This window comes from Leptopilina boulardi, unplaced genomic scaffold (genome assembly GCF_019393585.1).
Source record: "Leptopilina boulardi isolate dan_hultmark-lab unplaced genomic scaffold, ZJU_Lbou_2.1 LbouV2_122, whole genome shotgun sequence".
Lineage (NCBI taxonomy): Eukaryota > Metazoa > Arthropoda > Insecta > Hymenoptera > Figitidae > Leptopilina > Leptopilina boulardi.
This window is the reverse complement of record NW_026137666.1, coordinates 1310356-1328548: the sequence shown is the minus strand read 5'-3', so window position 1 is coordinate 1328548 and position 18193 is coordinate 1310356. Positions and strand designations below refer to the sequence as shown.

Here is an 18193-nt window from a genome sequence, read left to right as displayed (position 1 = left end):
TTTTACTTTAAATAAGTAATTTAATTTGAAAACATTTTTATCTCTTAAATAACTAATGTTATTAGATATTAAACTCATTTTATTAATTCTATAAAAATATTATCAACATTTATTTCGATTATTTAAGAATCATCCAAATAATTGTTAGACACATTTTTAAAATTTTATTTAAGTAGGACAAATTTCTAAAATAAATTCTTAAAGTTCCATTTTTATAATTTTTGGAAGTATGATTTAAGCAATATATTAAAATTTAAAATTTTGTCACAGTTTTTAGTTTTGACAGTAAAAAAATGTCAGGAAATAATTAATCAAGTTTTACAGATTTTTAAATAAAATTTTTTATTAAATAACAATTTTGGAAGAGTTAAAGTTGAAATTTTTGAAATTAATTAAGTTTCAAGTCATTTTGAATTAAAATTTCTTTATAATTTTATTTGCTTATTTTTTTAAAATTAAAATTTTATCCATGTTTGGAATTATATAGATCCTTTATTGTTAATTAGTTCAGTTGTGATATTAGATTGGCGTGAGGATCAAATAATGAAACCTTTTTGACAATAAATTACGTCACTCATGAAGGCTCCCATTTGAGCAGAAACGTCTGACAATTTCTTAAAAAAAGAAAAAGGTTTCTTTATTTGATCCTCACGCCAATCTAATATTACAACTGAACTAATTAAAATTTTAGTTAAAAATTTGTTAAATAATTGAAATAAAGAAGATCTAACGAAGATTTGCATTGTATGATAAAAGACCGTAATTTGTTTACAAATTTGTAAAAAAAATTATTTAAAAAATCGCATTTTATTAAAATAAGTCGAAAAAAATCGTATTTTATAAAAAAAAATTATAAAAAGTTGTATAATTCGAGACCTGCAATTTATATAAAATACCTTGAAGTGCAGTTCGAAAATTCGCCAAGAACTGCAATAATAATATTATTCTGATTAATAATAATAATAAATAATAATATTTTTACTTATAACCTCTCTATCATAACATTGCCTTGTGCGATTTGACACATTCTCTTCTGCTATATTATGGCTCTGTATATACTTGCGCAGTGAACCATTTTTGGTTATCGCACGAACTACCTTTGCAGAGAGAATCTTCATTCATTGCCCTCACTTTTGAAGACATCCCCACCACCTGAGTTACTCCTCCTGTCTCTTGTCTTCTTGGGTGCATAAGCAACTGTGGAACCCCTCCCTTCTCCTTACATGCTTTCGTAATACTAGAATGACCTCCAGGATGATGAAAAATCAAATATAAGAATGGATTTACGTGATGATGTAAATGCAATTATTGAACCAACCTTTTAGTTGTTCATTTCGTCATTCTATTAGTAATTCTAATTCTGTTTCGAACCTTCGTTGTGTTCACATCGTATGCGTTTTGAAAGCTTGTATCATTGCACTAAAAGGCGAAGGCGTTTGGCTCGCGTCTATTAAAGGAACTATCCTCAAGATTTCACCTAATGGAATCTATCCAAAAGATATGGAGGATCACACTTCAATTAAAAATCTCTGTGTGAAAAACTCGACACCTTTTTTCACATACTCCAATGGAAAATGATAAAAAACTGGTTATTAAAAAGGATTACCGAAGATCGAACCTTCCGAAATAATATCAGAATTGAAAGATTTGGGCTTTGAACCAAAAAGAAAATGAAAAATGAAAATCTGGAAGGACAGACCTCAGGAGTATCCTCCATATATGTATAGTTTATATGGATAACAAAACACCAAGTATTAAAATTCAAAAATTAAGAAAAGTGACTGTCTTATTTTACACAAAAATTGTTTGGGAAAACCATGGAGAATAGACTACAGGAGACCAATCTCCCATGCATGCGCTTGACTAAAATGGGGCTGGGAGTTGTTGCAAGTTCAGCGGTAGTACTCTGTACGTTCCGACAGGTGGCGAAAGAAACGCATAGTTTCTTTCCACAGTTTATTTAAGTTTATTATCTATCAGTTGTTTGATGAGTGAAACATAACCTGAATTAAATGTATTTTTAAGTTAAGATTTAAAAAGAAAACAAGAGAAAATGCATATATAAAATATATATATATATATTGAAATCTTAAATCATATAAAATGTAATTGTGTAAAAATAATTTTCTCTAAATAATCATTGTATGAAAATCTTTATTATTTAAATATATATTTTTAACATTGTAAAGTAATACCTAAAATTTTAATGATTTTGGTATATTTAGTTACTTTTTAAGCTTAAGCTTAAACTTTACCGGGAAATATATTTTTGAACCAAGAAGCACTTTCATTTTCAAATTAGAAGAAACTATGCGAACGCTGCGCCGCGCGCGACATGTTTCAGAACTAATAGCTTACAACAAGAAAACGCTCATTTCACATACACGAGATTGGTCTCCTGAAGTCTATTCTCCATGGGGAAAACTACAAAAATCCCAAGAAAATAACGCAATGTTATAATTGTCAAAAGTTTGGTCATGGCACCAAAAACTGCTATAATAGACCAAAATGCGTAAAATGTGAAGAAGAACATGAATCCAGAACATGTCAAAAACAAGAGGGAACTCCAACCAAATGTGCTGTTACGTCCGACAACGCAACATAGTTAGTAAATTTTAATTTATTTTTGAGTCCACAACTCAGGAATCATTCAAATTGGTTTGTTTTATTTAAAGGTGAATTTAAAAGGATTAAAAAGATAATAATGCACTAAATACACTGAAATCTTTTCGGAAGGTATTTAATAAAAAAAATAACGATCAAATCTTTTTAAGGATTGAAGGAACTAAAATGCGCAACTTAATCGCACTACGTCCTTCGGAACTAGAAGTATGACAAAAAAATAGATGAGAGGAGAAAAGTAATTTAGTATACAATAAAAGTACTTACTTTTTTCTTTTTATTTATAATAGCTGAATATTGTTCAAAACTCGTTTAAATTTGGATCTTAGATGTTTGGCTTCGTATTTATTGAAGATGATGAATTTTTGTTAGAATGATTAAAAACTTGACTCGTCACTTAAGAAATTTAACAATATAAAATTCAACTTGAGAATTAAAACAAAGAGTTAAAATTTAGAGACTTGGAGGAAAATTGGAAGAAGCTGAGAGATTTGAAAAATTTAGAGAACTTAGAAATTTGAAAAGAACTTGGAGAACTGACTTTTTAATTCAAATCTTTAGTTTTTATATTTTTATCCCTACTTAAATTTTTTTGTTGGGTAAGAATTTAGGGGATGAATATTTTTTAGAGTGGGAAGTTAAAAAGATCAATGATTGGATTTTTTTATGAAACAAAATAGAAGAACTTATCTAAAAGAAAGATGTCATTGGGTCTTTTCTGGCCCAGCCTTTGCAAGGGATGACTTTGCGTGGGCGTATCTTTAAGATTAGGGTGTCTTGAAAAAGTGGGGAACTATAGTTTACACTATTTTTAAAAGATGAAGCCAAGATTCACGTTTTAACGAATTTTCAAAATTACAAAAATCATTAAAATTATTTATAAAATACATGATTTGATGATTATTTAATTACAAAATATTGAAAATTTACGCATTTAATTACACACACATACTTATATATATATATATGTATATATGGGGCATTCTTTCTCAGTTTTACATCCATGCTGCCCACTATAAATTTAATCCAAAAAGGTTCAAATACCCCTTAAAATTTTCAGAAAAATGTAAGCTTTCGAATGGTGAGTGGCAAAATTTTTGAATTTTATATTATTATTATCAAAATTCAAAAAAACTAAAAAAAATTCAAAAAAATTGTAAATATTTAATTTTAGTAATTATTTATTGTGTCATATCGTCTTCTTATTAACGCAGTATTGTATTGACTACAATTTTGACGTTCTCTCTAAAAAATTTAAAGTGATGGACCTAATATAAATCCTGAAAAAGAGGCAGCAGATTAAAAAAGTCAATGAAACACAAAATTACCGATAAACGGTAGGAAAAACTCTTAAAAGGTAGAGCTGAACAAATTATTATAAAATATTAATTGGTCCAGCAACTATCTTTAAAGAAAAAACCTGAAAATTTATTAAATTATTCTAAGGATACTATTCATTCCCATACTACGAACTTTACATATTTTAGGCACGTATACATACTATTCTATCATAATATTATTAAGTATCATACACATCATACACGCATTTACAAATAAACATACCTTCGTAATCACAAATATTAGTTATAATTAATTGTTGTTAAAATATCATTTATATAATTATTAATATTGTTAATATTAGTACTATTAATTAAAACATTTTCTGTGGCTCGTTCACTTCACTTCACATAACAGTCACCAGTTACACTATTGACAATCTGGAATTAACGATATTGTTAAAAAATTTGTTATCGAAAAGTCGTAGTGTCCAAGAAATTACAAAAATCATATTTGATTTATTACCTTCTGACTTTTTTATATTCTTATAAGAAAGAGTCGAAATATCCGAAGCATTTGAAAATCTTTTTATTATCAATTCGTTTTTATTTAAAATGAAACAGTGACTTCTTAGAATTTCTGGTACTGGTGGAGCTACAGCAAATCTTGCGTTTAAGAACCTTTTCGTTCTGTTATGATCTTTTTCATTATAAGACATTATTTCAGTCTTCTGTGAATTCCTCTTAGCCCAGTCAACAAGTTTTTTAAATGTTATGATGGAATCATGTGGTTTGCAAAGACTTGCATGCATAGCATCCCTTTTGAAAACTGCTCCTACACCGTCTGAAGGTCCTTTACCGTACGCAGTTGCGTAAGATTCAACATCTGGTATTTGTTTTTGAAGTGCTGCTTCGCTCCATCGCTAAAATAAATTATTTTTTCCAGCTGAGGAATGATTTTTCGTAATTTAGGAACCATCATTTTCTGTGCAGTATATACAGCAGCTGTGTCATGAGTAGTGCTATTTGACAGGAAAATGAAACTTTTGTGTTCAAGTTTCGACTCAAATTTTGTAATAACATACGACTGGTAAAACGGTACAGGTGTCAATTATTATTTTAAATATTTGATAATTTATAAATATTTCTTTTTTATTACCGGTTTCTTTAAAAAATTTATGTACTTAAGTCCAAAAAATTCACAAATAAATCTCTAAAAACTATTTTTAATTCTTTGTAGAGGACATCATATTTCTGTTTGGTGACACAAAATATTTCAATTAAATTTTGCAAAATTCCGATAATTAGATTAATTTAATAATTTTTTAAATAAAATATTTTATTCACAATACGGTGTTCAGCATAAAAGAATGTGAAAATACATAAATGACAATACTGCGTTCAAAAGAAGAAGATATAGCCCAATAAATAATTGCTAAGATTAAATATTTGACAATTTTTTGAATTTTTTATATTTTTTTCGAATTTTGATATATAATTATAAATAATGAATTAATTTGAAATTCCAAACATTAATATTAAAACTTAACTAATAATTAAAGAAATTTTTTGAAGAATTATTTAAAACTATTTAGGATTCACTAATTCAACGTGTGAGATACTATTTTTAAGAAATTGAAATAAAACGGACTTTGTAACCTGATATTTTTGATAGTTTTTATGATTAACAGATATAATTTTTGACGGTAGAAACTTTTGGACTTATCGTGGGAAAGTGATAAGATAGGAAAAGACCCCATCAGTCAACATTTTGAAGGATGCACTTTAGAGTTTTTAAAAGATTTTATGGGTGTATTCTTTTCTTTAATTTTTATTGTTTACAAATATTGAATTTTCCAAATTTCAAAGTGCATCCCACGAGTGTAGACTACTGAAAGTATTTTGTCTCGTTATCGGTTCTAAAAGGAAGATAAACAATTTACACTAAAGATAGGAGACGTGGTTTAGATAGAACAGATGTTTTTCCATGTAGAATTGATACAAAATTTACAAACAAAAATTAAGAGGAAAAAGAACATAACGTTGAAAATCTAATAAAATAACGCAGGACGTTACAGTGCGAACTGTGAGGGAAATCATCCAGCCAGCTACACAGGCTGTAAAATGTATAAGAAGAGGTTAGAAAGAATCTTCCAAGTAAGACTTAATAAAAACAACAACAATACACTCAAGAAACCAGAACGACAAGTAAAAACAGTACCTGCACTAGATGCTCGAAACTATCCAAGTCTACCTGGGACATCGGCGGCCACCAATGGAAATACAAAAAGACAATGGAACAACAATGGAAAAAAGGAAGCTGTTACTTCAAAATCATCAACGCATTCTCCTATTGAAGAAGAACTTCAACTATTTCGAGAGTTTGCTGAAGTAACTAGTAAGTTACAAGCTACATTTAATATAAGAGGTATGTTAAAATTAGTTAAACAATTGTTTTTAGATTTGCAAAACGCCAAAGATAAAGCAGTACAGGGAATAATATTTAGTGAATATATTTAAAAATTTGAAAATGAATTGTGATAGGGAATTAATCTTAGCACATTGGAATGCAAATGGCATTGTAGATAAGCAGAGGGAGATGAGGCATTTTCTCGATATACATAATATAGACATATTTCTAATTAATGAAACAAAACTAAATGAGAAAATTAATTTCATAACACCAGGTTTTTCTACTGTTAGAAAAGATAGATCAAGGCAAGGTGGAGGAGTTGCTATTTTAGTTAAACAAAATATCATTTTTTCACAAATTGACTATAATACAAATTTATTTGAAGTACTTGGAGTAAAAATTAATAACGATGTAACAATAGTCTCAGTTTATATCCCCAATCAAAAATTAACATTCTTGATCTCTCCCAAATTTTTAATAATAATAATAAAATTTTAATTGTAGGAGATTTTAATGCTAAGCATAATCTTTGGCACTGTACTAATAATAATAAAAATGGTAAAACTCTTTTTGACTTTGCCAACAACAATTTAACAGACATAATTGCTCCTGATACATCCACTTTATATCCGTATACACATAATACTTTACGTAGAATTGTAGATTTAGCTCTAAATAAAAATATTAACCGTAATATTGAAATTCAAGTTTTGGATGAATTGGATTCAGATCATCTGCCTATAATTTCAACACTTAATGATTATTAAGAAAAAAAAATTATGATCAAGAAAAACTTTATTAAATTACAAAAAAGCTGATTGGAAGAAATTTAGAAAATTTTTACATTCAAACTTAACTATATGCAATAATCAGGATTCATTTAATTCCATAAATAATTCAATTGAAAATTTAACAAAATTAGTGAATGGTGCCATGGATTAGACTATATCAAAAGTTAAAGTATCTCACATAGCGGCTCGTACACCTTTGCCTGATAATTTAAAATTATTAATAAAAGAAAGGAATAAATTACGCAAAGCTTGTCAAAGAACTAATCTAGAATATTTTAGAGTATCCAAAAATAGACTTTCAAATATTATTAAAAAAGAAATTAAAATTTACTATAATGAAGTATGCAATAATAAATTGGAAAATTTAACAGTTAGAGATAATAGTCTTTGGAAAACTGCCAGAGCATTCACCAAACCTTACTTAGGCTATTTTGCTAAGCTTCATGGACCAAATGGTCTAGTTTATAGTGATTTAGAAAAATCGAATGTTTTGGAGGATAATTTCGAGAAGGTGCATCATCTCACTGAAAACATGGGTGATAATTTAAAAGATAAGGAAGTTAATACTATTTATAAAACTCTTGGAAATACTGAAATAGATATAAATACTATAGCATTATCATCACCAAGTGAAATTAGAAAAATGTTGCGTTTTGTAGCACCTAAAAGCCCCTGGACCAGACGGTATTCAGTAGAGGTACTACCATAGATGGAAACTGAAAATTAATGCAGCGAAAACAGAATCATAGAAAAGGATATATTATAAGTCGTTCTTTACATTGCTTATTCAATAGAAGTAGTAAACTTAGCATTAAGAATAAATTGTTGTTATATAAAACTTTTATAAAACCAGTATTGTTATATGCTGTACCAATATGGAGTAGTGCTGCTGTGACATATATACAGTCATTTGAAAACAAAATTTTAAGAAGTATTTCTAATACAAATCCTAGAACTAGAAACTCAAAAATTAGAGAAATATTAAAAATAGATGAAATATTCATAAATATTTTAAACTTAACATATAAATTTTACACTGAACAAATAAAAGATAATAAAGCTCTAGATATAACATTAAGTTATATTCCAGGGACAATGCTCCATTTAAAATTAAACACAAACTACCTTATGCATTAATCATATAATACTATAAATGACATCTATTTTTATACTAAAATACTGTTTTGTTTGGAGTATTTCTTTAGTTTATAAGTATTTTTGTTATCCTTTTAGTTTTCTAGTCATTTTTAGGGTTCCGTACTCGGTTCGGAACCCTATTAATATCGGTTTTTTTGAAATCGTGTACCCCCCCCCCTAGCGGCCACACGAATTTATCTGGAAAGCTGAAATTTGGTACACATATGAGAGATTCTTTTTCAATCGCCCCAGCCCAAAAAGTCAATGTTCTGGGATTGGCTTCATACTTTGGTAAATTGTAGTCCTATATGATAGTAATAAATCCCTAAAATATAAACGCATTAAAAAAATATTTGTAGAAAGTAGAGGGGGTTGAAGTTTTGACGTTAAGGGTAACATTGTCATTTTCAAATCCGTATAACTATGACAAAAGTTAATGGATTTTAATTTATCTATAATGAATTTTAATGCATTTTTTACGTACTTTTCAAAAATGTATACGAATTTAAAAAAAAAAATTTTGACCCCTTTTTTTCAAAATCAACCTTTATTTTTCGATTTTCACCCCTTCGGGTATTTTTTTTTTTTTTTTTTTTTTATTTTCATTGGAAAGCTGAGGTTTTTTCCCATGAGCTATGTAAATATGAAAATGGGACAGCAATAATTTTGTGAGAAACAGAATATTAAAGTAGGCGGTGCCGATAAGGGATATACCTGGAGATCATCTTTGAGGATTTAGGTAGGCACCGCCTACTTTAATATTCTGTTTCTCACAAAATTATTTTTGTCCCATTTTCATATTTATATAGCTCATGGGAAAAAACCTCAGCTTTCCAATGAAAATAAAAAAAAATACCCGAAGGGGTGGAAATCGAAAAATAAGGGTTGATTTTGAAAAAAGAGGTCAACAATTTTTTTTTTTAATTTCGTAAACATTTTTGAAAAGTACGTGAAAAATGCATTAAAATTCATTATAGATAAATTAAAATCCATTAACTTTGGTCATAGTTATACGGATTTGAAAATGACAATGTTACCCTTAACGTCAAAATTTCAACCCCCTCTACTTTCTACAAATATTTTTTTAATGAGTTTATATTTTAGGGATTTATTACAATCATATAGGGCAATAATTTACCAAAGTATGAAGCCAATCCTAGAACATTGACTTTTTGGGCTGGGGCGATTGAAAAAGAATCTCTCATATAAACTTTAATAAAATAAAGAAAAATTCAGATAAGTTACTTAGAATAACAGGCGCTGAATATATATCTTAGAATTAAGAAATTTTCGTATAACTTTAATGTACAACTTTCAATGATAAATAAATATGGTTTTCAAAGTGAAATGATGTAAATGCAGAATGCAAAACCGAAAATAATGAGAGTAAAATGGACAGGGATATATCACTATCCCTTTCATTCTCATTATTTTTGGTTTTTCATTCTGCATTTACATCATCATCTTTATGGGTAAATCTCTAAAAAAGGACAAATCCAAAATTATAATTAAAAAAAAATATCAAAAACATTTATATGACTATTCCTATGAGAAGAGGGGGACTATATTAAGCCCCTAAAATACGCCGTTACAATCTTTATGAATATTATTGTTTAAAAAATAATTGTTCAATTTTTTATTGGAAGTATACTAACCGAATTCTCGTGAAAATGGTTACTCGTGGGTTTTTGAGGTCGCTGATTACGAATCTGTGGTTAGATTTCAAAAATTCAAAATGGCGGATCCAAAATAGCGGACAAATTTTTAAAAATTAATTTGATCCATTTGAAACTTGTAACTTGGGGGTTACGGAGTAAAACTTTTGCTTCTATGGATAACGTCTAAATTGATTATTTATAATAAGAAATATATGTTTTTTTAATAACAACGTTAACAGTCTTTGCAATATTTCATACAAATTGTAAGAATATTATTAGAACTATTTATATTTATTATTTACTTAACAAAAAGCTGAATATGTATACTGGTCACAGAATGGAGTTTTATTCTTCTTGACAGCTCCAAAATATATTGATTTCAGTGTTAAATGAAATTTTTTTTAAACAATCTGTGAATAGCATTTGCACTATTTTATTCAAATGAACGACTATTGTATAAATTGTTAATAATATTTTTCATTTATTTAATAAAATTCAGAATTTACTGCCGTCACGGAATGGAGTTTTCTTTGTGTCGATGGAGACCGTTCAACTAAAAATCTCATTTATACTAAAAATTTTCTTTTCTTTCATCTTAATTTGCGCTGACTTTTAATCGTACCAATATTTTAAATACTGTTTACTATTACATTGCTCCCTTAATATGTTTCCACTTGAATATTTTTGTAGGGTTCTTGAAAATCTAATGTATCTTCTTTGATTATTTCTATATCATTGATTTCAACCATAGCATCAAGTATTACTTTTTCAAATGAGTCTTTCAACCCATATATTTATGATAGGATATGAAAAAATTTCTTTACAACACGATGTTATTAGTGGCAACGATTACAAATCTAAAGTCAAAAGTTTAAGTGGGTATACCGGTGTGAATGATAAAAAATTAAGGGGAGATTACGGAGATTTTGAGGTTTTTTTCAAAGATTTTTTTAGTAGTAAAAAAAATATTTATTACTTACAATTTTCTTATGATAAAATATACATTTTAAAGAGTCAAAAAAAATTTTGGTTTCTTTTTTATTTTAAACAATCTAATAAAAAATGGCTGCCGAAAGTGGTACATTTTAAAAGTTTGTCACACTTTTTCTCTAGAACAATTAATTTAAAATGAAAAAACTAAAATTTTTCTTAATCTGTACTATTTTGGCTATCGTGTAAACTAGAATGAGAAATATTCATTGAAAAAAAACCGATTGCAGTTTTGCAATTTAAATTTTTTATAACTTTTAAAAATATTAATGGATTTTAAAAATCCTAGTGTACATGAAAACTACATATGCAAGGAACATACTGTCTAAATTTGAAGTTAATTAGTTGAATAGTTTTAAAATGAGAGTGTGACAAAGTTGAAAATATGCAGATTTGAGAAAAACGCGTTTAAAGTTTTTTAAGTAGAAATTAAGCAAAAAAGTGATTCTTATTCAATCGGCGATACTGGCTACATACATAGATCCTTCTTTCGCTTCTAAAATATCATTTTCCAGTAATGTATTGTCAGTCAAGTAGCAGTGAGTGCCTCTGAGCCGTTTACTGCTACCCGACTGGAATAAACGACTGCGTTCGCGCGCTCTGTGAGTTGATGCAGGTTGCTACTCAATTCATATCAGTTCTAGACCATGAAAATACTTTAGACTATTTTTTCCGTGTTCTTAAATAGTCATACTAACCAAAAATGAAAAAAAATAATTTCGTGTTTTGAAAAAAAATCACCGTAATCTCCCCTTAAGATGATTTTCAGAAATTTTTTTTAAAAAGTTTTTATCAAATAATTTTAAACTTTAGGGATGTATTTGTACGTAAATGAAGTGAACAAAATATTTTTTCTAATAAAAATAATGACATCTAACCTAAGAGATATGTGCTATCGCTCAAGATGCTAACAAACGTTCCCTAATTGCTGTTAAAGTACGAGATCTACTCTTCAATTACGTACAAATACAGCCCTTAAGTTTAAAAATATTCAAGGGAATACTTTTTTAAAATTCTCAAAAATAACAACTTTTTGAGCGGACACACTAAACCCATTAAGAAAAATTTTATCATTTTTCATTCTGCACAATACAAAAATTAAAATTGCACTGTTTGGCCTGAAGCAAATAGATATACTTGTAGATCAGACAATAATACAAAATCTCAAAAAATTAGTAAAAAATGGTGAACACAATAATTGTAAGTAATAAATAGATATCCAAAGTGTTAATTTATGCAATATTTTTGATAAATTAGACAATAATTATTAAATTAATAATGTGTAAAGTGTAATTCTGACCCTAGTGGAGAAACCCACATGGGATTCCACATACAAAACTATATTAAATTCCGTAGGAATCCACTAGTAATCCCTTATGGGATTCAATATGGGATCCTACATGGAATCTCAATAGAATTCAGAAATTTGAAATTATAGATAATAAATTTTTTTCGATAATTCGAAAACGGTAAGGGATACACAAAATCTTAAAAAATTTTGTGGTTACTCCATAAAGTAAACAAGGAGGGGGTCCTTTATGTTTATTTCATAAACATTATGCTTCCTCATTTTGTGAAGCAAAAAATTCGCTTCCTCGTGAAGGAAGCAATGAATTTGTCCAATTCAATTGATTGATTTAAAAAATTTCGAGTTAAAAATGTTTTAAATTAATTAAATTTTTTGAAAAATAAAGAAAATTTTAATTAATTTTGAGTGTAACATAAACTTCATATATACGAATCGATTCGTTTTAATGCAAGGAATACAATTATTTTATTCATCAACTTGAATTTTAAAAAAACACAAAATTTTTTAGCTAAAATATGAATTTTCGATTTTTCAATTTTTATTAATTCTCAAATTTTAAATCAAATCTATACTTTATATATACCAATCAATTCGTTTCAATGCAGGGAATAAAATTATTTCATATATAAACATGAATTTAAATAAACACATCATTTTTTAGCTAAAATGAGAATTTTTGATTTTTTAACTTTCATTAATTCTTTAAATTTCAATCAAATCTATACTTTATATATATCAATCGATTCATCTTGACATAAAGAAGACGATTACATTATATATTACCTTAAATTTTTCGATTTAAAAATTTTTTCAATTAAAAAAAAATTTTTGGAAAAAAGACGATAAAATTTTTTTTTTGGGGTATTTTTAAAAATCCTCTCGTCATTTTTGAGAGATTAATGTGTTAAATAAGCCTACCAAATTTTACCCAAATCCATTAAAACCTGTTAAAGATATCGTGTTCACAAAAACTATCCACACACACATACACACACACACACACACACACACACACACACACACACACACATACACACACATACATACATCCGGACAATTGATCAGGATCTCATATAACATGTTTCTATATAGAGGAAAATTTGTTTTCACCATTTTTAAAAAGTTTATAAACGAAAGGACTACATAGCTTCCTCCACGAGGAAGCAAAATGTTTACTACTAGTAAATTAAAATACTTCTGTGTTATATTTCAAATTTTGAAAAATTTAAAAAATCAAAAACACCTGGGTTATAATAAAAAAAATGAATGTTCCAGGCGTAAATACTTCAGCAAATATTTTGGCATTAGGAGCAGGTCTGGTTTCCTGGAAAGGCAATGATAGTATTGCAAGATTGAAGTTTAAAAAAGACCAAGCGCCGAAACCCTTAATTAAATATTCTGGTCTTGACCCGGTATGTATATAATAAAATACAATAATATATTTGTGCTGAATTTAGAATATTTTTTTGTTTTGTTTAGATCACGGTCATGAAATCTATACCCGATTCCGTACAACTCTGGATTGGTTATTTTTCAGGAAGAATTGAAATTTACTCTTTTGTCTTTACTTCTAACGGAAATATAAAATTTGAAGATGCCGCACCTGTGACTTTATTGGCACACAAAAATTCTGTTACAGTAATTGCCCTTAATAGAACATTTAATATTGGAATATCAGGCGACGCTGACGGCATTGTCGTTACTTGGGATTTAAATAGGTTAGTAGATTACAATTTACCCATCTTATAATACAAAATACCTTTATATACTGCATTTCGTATTAAAAAGTTAATTTAGTTGTAATCATCATGTTAGACAAAGCGCCACTTAGGAGATAATCGTTTAATTTAATGATATTAAGCATATTTGTACCGTTCGCTGGAAAAACGGCTTAAGTCGACTTAAGCCGTATTTTAAAAAACTGTTTTTATCGTATTATTTATCATATAAAGTAAAATTATCAATTAGAATTGTTGATTTAATAATCATTTTAAAGTTTTAATTCGAATTTTAAACTACGCGCCAGCCGAATGTCGCGACGCAGCTCACTACTCCTGCATGTAAGCGTAATTTAAAATTCGAAATAAAACTTTACAATGATTAATAAATCAACCATTTTAATTCATTATTATACTTTATATGATAAATAATACGATAGAAACAGTTTTTTAAAAAACAGTTTAGGTCGCGAATTAAGTCGTTTTTCCAGCGAACGGTTCATAATGTCTTGTAAAACCTTTGTTATTTGAAATAAAAGATTGTTTAAGGCGTTGTCCGCAGTGGCGAGACAGCCGGTGTGGCGAGACATTAGGATATTTCAGACAGCTGAACTGACTGTGCTGGCACTTCTGGTCTGAATGTCAAGTTTTATTGTGCTTTAACTTTTCAATATGATACACACGTTTTTGATGTACGAAATATCGCTATACTGTTAATAACAGTTTCAAGATATTTTAAAAGTTTTATTTCCCATCGGTATAAGTGATAATAAATAAAAATTTCCGGAATTTTCTGAAGGGTTAAATGTTTTGAGTCTTTAGTATTTAAGTTTTCTTCAAAATTTCCAGAGCACTATGAATTATTGTTTGATGCATAGGATTGTACATCGTCATTACCGAAAAATGCTGTTTCCGCATTGGCGAGACACTTGTTGTCGGCAGTGGCTTTTTTATATCTAATAATATTGTACATGTCCTAATGAATTTGATATAATTTTTGTACGTTTTGTCGACAATATTTTTCATAACTATAGTTTAAATTGAAAAAGATGAACAGGAAGAAAAGCTTATTTGTTTTTAATAACTGTGACATGGATTAGCGGCTCACAATCAGAAAAATATTTGCCTGTATTTTTATGATTGAATAATACAATATTATGATTTAAAGGCATGAATTATTATACTCTTTCTCTTTGATTCCTTTGTTTTTGTTACGTTTGAACGATAAAGACTCTGATTTTAAGATAGTGTCTCGCCACTACGGACGATTTTTTATGTCGGTAGTCGTGAGACATTATCGTAAATCGGCAATAACTTTTTTTCCAATATCTGTTCTGTAACTGTATAAGTTAAATTTGCAGTATAGAGTCACACCTGTCCATGGATATATATACAGACTTGATGTTCTTGAAAATGTGAGTGCTATAACAAAAAAACAAAACGTGTCTCGCCACTACCGACTCTCCCTTATATATTATTTATATAAATAAAGACTATAAGAAAGTAACAAAAAATTATTTGTGACATATACTCAGAAAAAAAACTGAACTCAGAATGAGTCGTCTAGGCGGCTCATTTTGATGGGCAACAAAAATGAGCCAGGTTGGTGGCATTACTTTCTATGTCGTTTAGCATTGACTCATTTTGAGTTGCAACAAAAATGAGACTAGGTTTTTTCTGTGTATATTTTACTATTTCTTACTAAAAATAATTGTTTTTTGAATTTTTTATTCGATCTTTTGAAAAACGACTTAAGTCTTTCTATGTTTCTTTACTTTTAAAATTAATAATAACACATAAATCTTTGCCCTTACTGTGAAAATTTTATGACTAGTAGTAAATCTTTGTAGTAGGAAAGAAAATATGGATAATAATGCATTAAATCTCTTATAACTTATAAATGAATCTTAAATTTAAGTTTTCACAAAATATCTAAAATCGACTTAAGTCGTTTTTCCAGCGAACAGTTTATTTGTAAAATGTTAACAAGTGCAGCACAATATATGATTATATTTATAAAATTTTTATCCTACTCCTAGTATTAGTTTTGTTAAATTTATTTATATTGGTTGCAGCTTTACATACATTCGATCTATAGTATGCAGTGCAGGGCGTCCTATTTCCTTGATTTCTATAAGTGAAACACTTGGAGATTTTGCTGTTTCTTTCAATGTATCCAGAAACACCGATAATGATTCTTCAATTCAATCAGTGTTGAAAGTATATACAATTAACGCTCGAAATATAGGAACTATAAAATCTCAAATAAAAATAAGCGCATTGTCTTATAGTAATGCACCCGAAGGTATTTCTGTCAATGTTATTGCTACAGGATTGGAGAATGGAATTATTAGGTATGAAAATTTATTTTACACAATATCTTTATTTAAATCAGACGTCCTTTTTAAAACTCCAAAAATAAACACTTCTTTACAGACCATGTTTATTATACGTTTTTTGTAGTTGCTGAAACCGAATTCGTGGGCCATTTTGCCTCATCATTTCAGGATTTTGACCTTATTTTTCAGAACATGTTTATTATACTTTTTTGGGGTCACTGAAACCGAATCCGTTGTCCATTTTACCTCATCATTTTGATATAATAATCAATCGTTTCATTGTACTAACGAAGTTATTATCTTTAAAGAAAGTAATTACGGGTAATTGTGTAAATTTTATGGAAACAGGGGAAATATTTTGTTTTCTGCTGCTGGGGTCAGCTGCAAATCAATTTTTATCACATTGTTTTTCACATAATTAAATTTTTTTTTTAAATTGCAACTGTTATAAAATATTTAATTAACGAAAAAAAATTAATGCAAGAAATTTATAAAAGATTACTTTATATTATTATAATCTCAGATTTTAGATTTTCTTAAAGTTATTAAAAATATTTATTTAATTTTTTTGTAATAATTTTAATTTATTTTTTTATTACTAATGCATTTTATTTATTTTAATAATTTTCCTATTTATTGTTTTAAATATTTATTAATGTAATTTAAATTATTTAATTTAATTTCATGTTTAATTAATTTAAAAGTATTAAATGTTATTTAGGAAATTACTATAAATTTTTTTTAAAAATTAATATCCCAAGTAGCACGGAATATTGCTTGAATGTCAAGGTGATATCAAGCGAGAATATTCTTGTGACATTCAGGCGATATCATAATGTCCGCTTCATGGGGACATTCCGCGGTGATATTCCTGTGACATTCGTATGATACCGAGGGAATATTTTCGTGAAATTCATGTAATATTGAGGGGATATCCCTGTGATATTGAGCGGAAAATTTCTGTGATATTGAGGGAATGTTCCTCTGTCACAGGAATATTCCCACTTGATATCACTGTGACATTCAACCAATATTCCGTGCTACTTGGGATTACAATAACCGTATGGAATATTACACAAATTTAAAATATTATCTTACATTTTAGAGTTATCAGCCTCAAATTATTTAAGGGGTTACGCCACCCTGCACGCAAACAATTTTTACGGTTTTAAAGTATTTTTTTTACCAAATTGTTAATAATACAACTTTTTCATGCATTAATAAAATAAAGTACATGTATTCAAGTTTTTAGGGTTTTTTTAATCGGTTAATTTAAAAAAAAATTCTGAACTTTTTTAACTGACTACTTCGATTCCGAAAACAAATTTTATTTTTCAAAGTATTATCATTTGCATAAAATTTTTTTTTAATAAAAACGGCTACGTCACTCTATAAAGAATTTATTAAAGAAGTTGTGTTTCAATTTTTAAGTCAAGCGGTCAAATATTTTTCGAGTTATCATGCCCACCGTTGCAAAAAGCATGGCTACACAAGAATCGACATATCTCCGCCATTAAATTTTTTTTTAATTTTCTTTGATTTCTGAAAACTTAAATATATAAACTTTATTTCATTAATACATGAAAAAGTTGTATCATTAAAAGTTTCGTTTAAAATAAAATTATTTAAAACCGTAAAAATTGTTTGCGTCAGTTACGGTAAATGGGGACAAAATCTCTATTTTTCAAAAATTACGTAAGTTTCAACCTTTAAAAGGTAACATTTGCGAGTTTATTTATTTTTTTTTTGTTGTTATAATAAATAAACAAACCATGTGTTTTTTTTATTAGCACGTGCTCGAAGCAGAATGATTTTTAAATTCAAACAATATTCGTTTGCACAATTACCGCAAGTGGCGCTACTGTTGCTAGGGAACTCAGAACATTACTCTTGCAAAACAAAGATACACTTTCCGTTAGAACCATGTAAATAGGAGATC

General features: G+C 28.0%; 1 protein-coding gene across 6 annotated transcripts in view; it reads left to right on the top strand.

Moving 5' to 3' along the window:
- The window catches only part of LOC127286681 (lysosomal-trafficking regulator), a 179628-nt gene that overhangs the window by 159235 nt on the left and 2200 nt on the right, over positions 1–18193 (top strand). For 4 of the 6 annotated variants that reach the window (XM_051313218.1, XM_051313226.1, XM_051313209.1 and 1 more), the window contains 4 exons: positions 5968–6327; positions 13473–13609; positions 13677–13915; positions 15991–16269. In XM_051313218.1, coding sequence (XP_051169175.1) covers positions 5968–6327; positions 13473–13609; positions 13677–13915; positions 15991–16269 — 1015 coding nt within the window. Of the gene's footprint in view, positions 1–5967; positions 6328–13472; positions 13610–13676; positions 13916–15990; positions 16270–18193 lie in introns of those variants that run through there. The other 2 variants (XM_051313235.1, XM_051313242.1) reach the window with 2 other exon arrangements.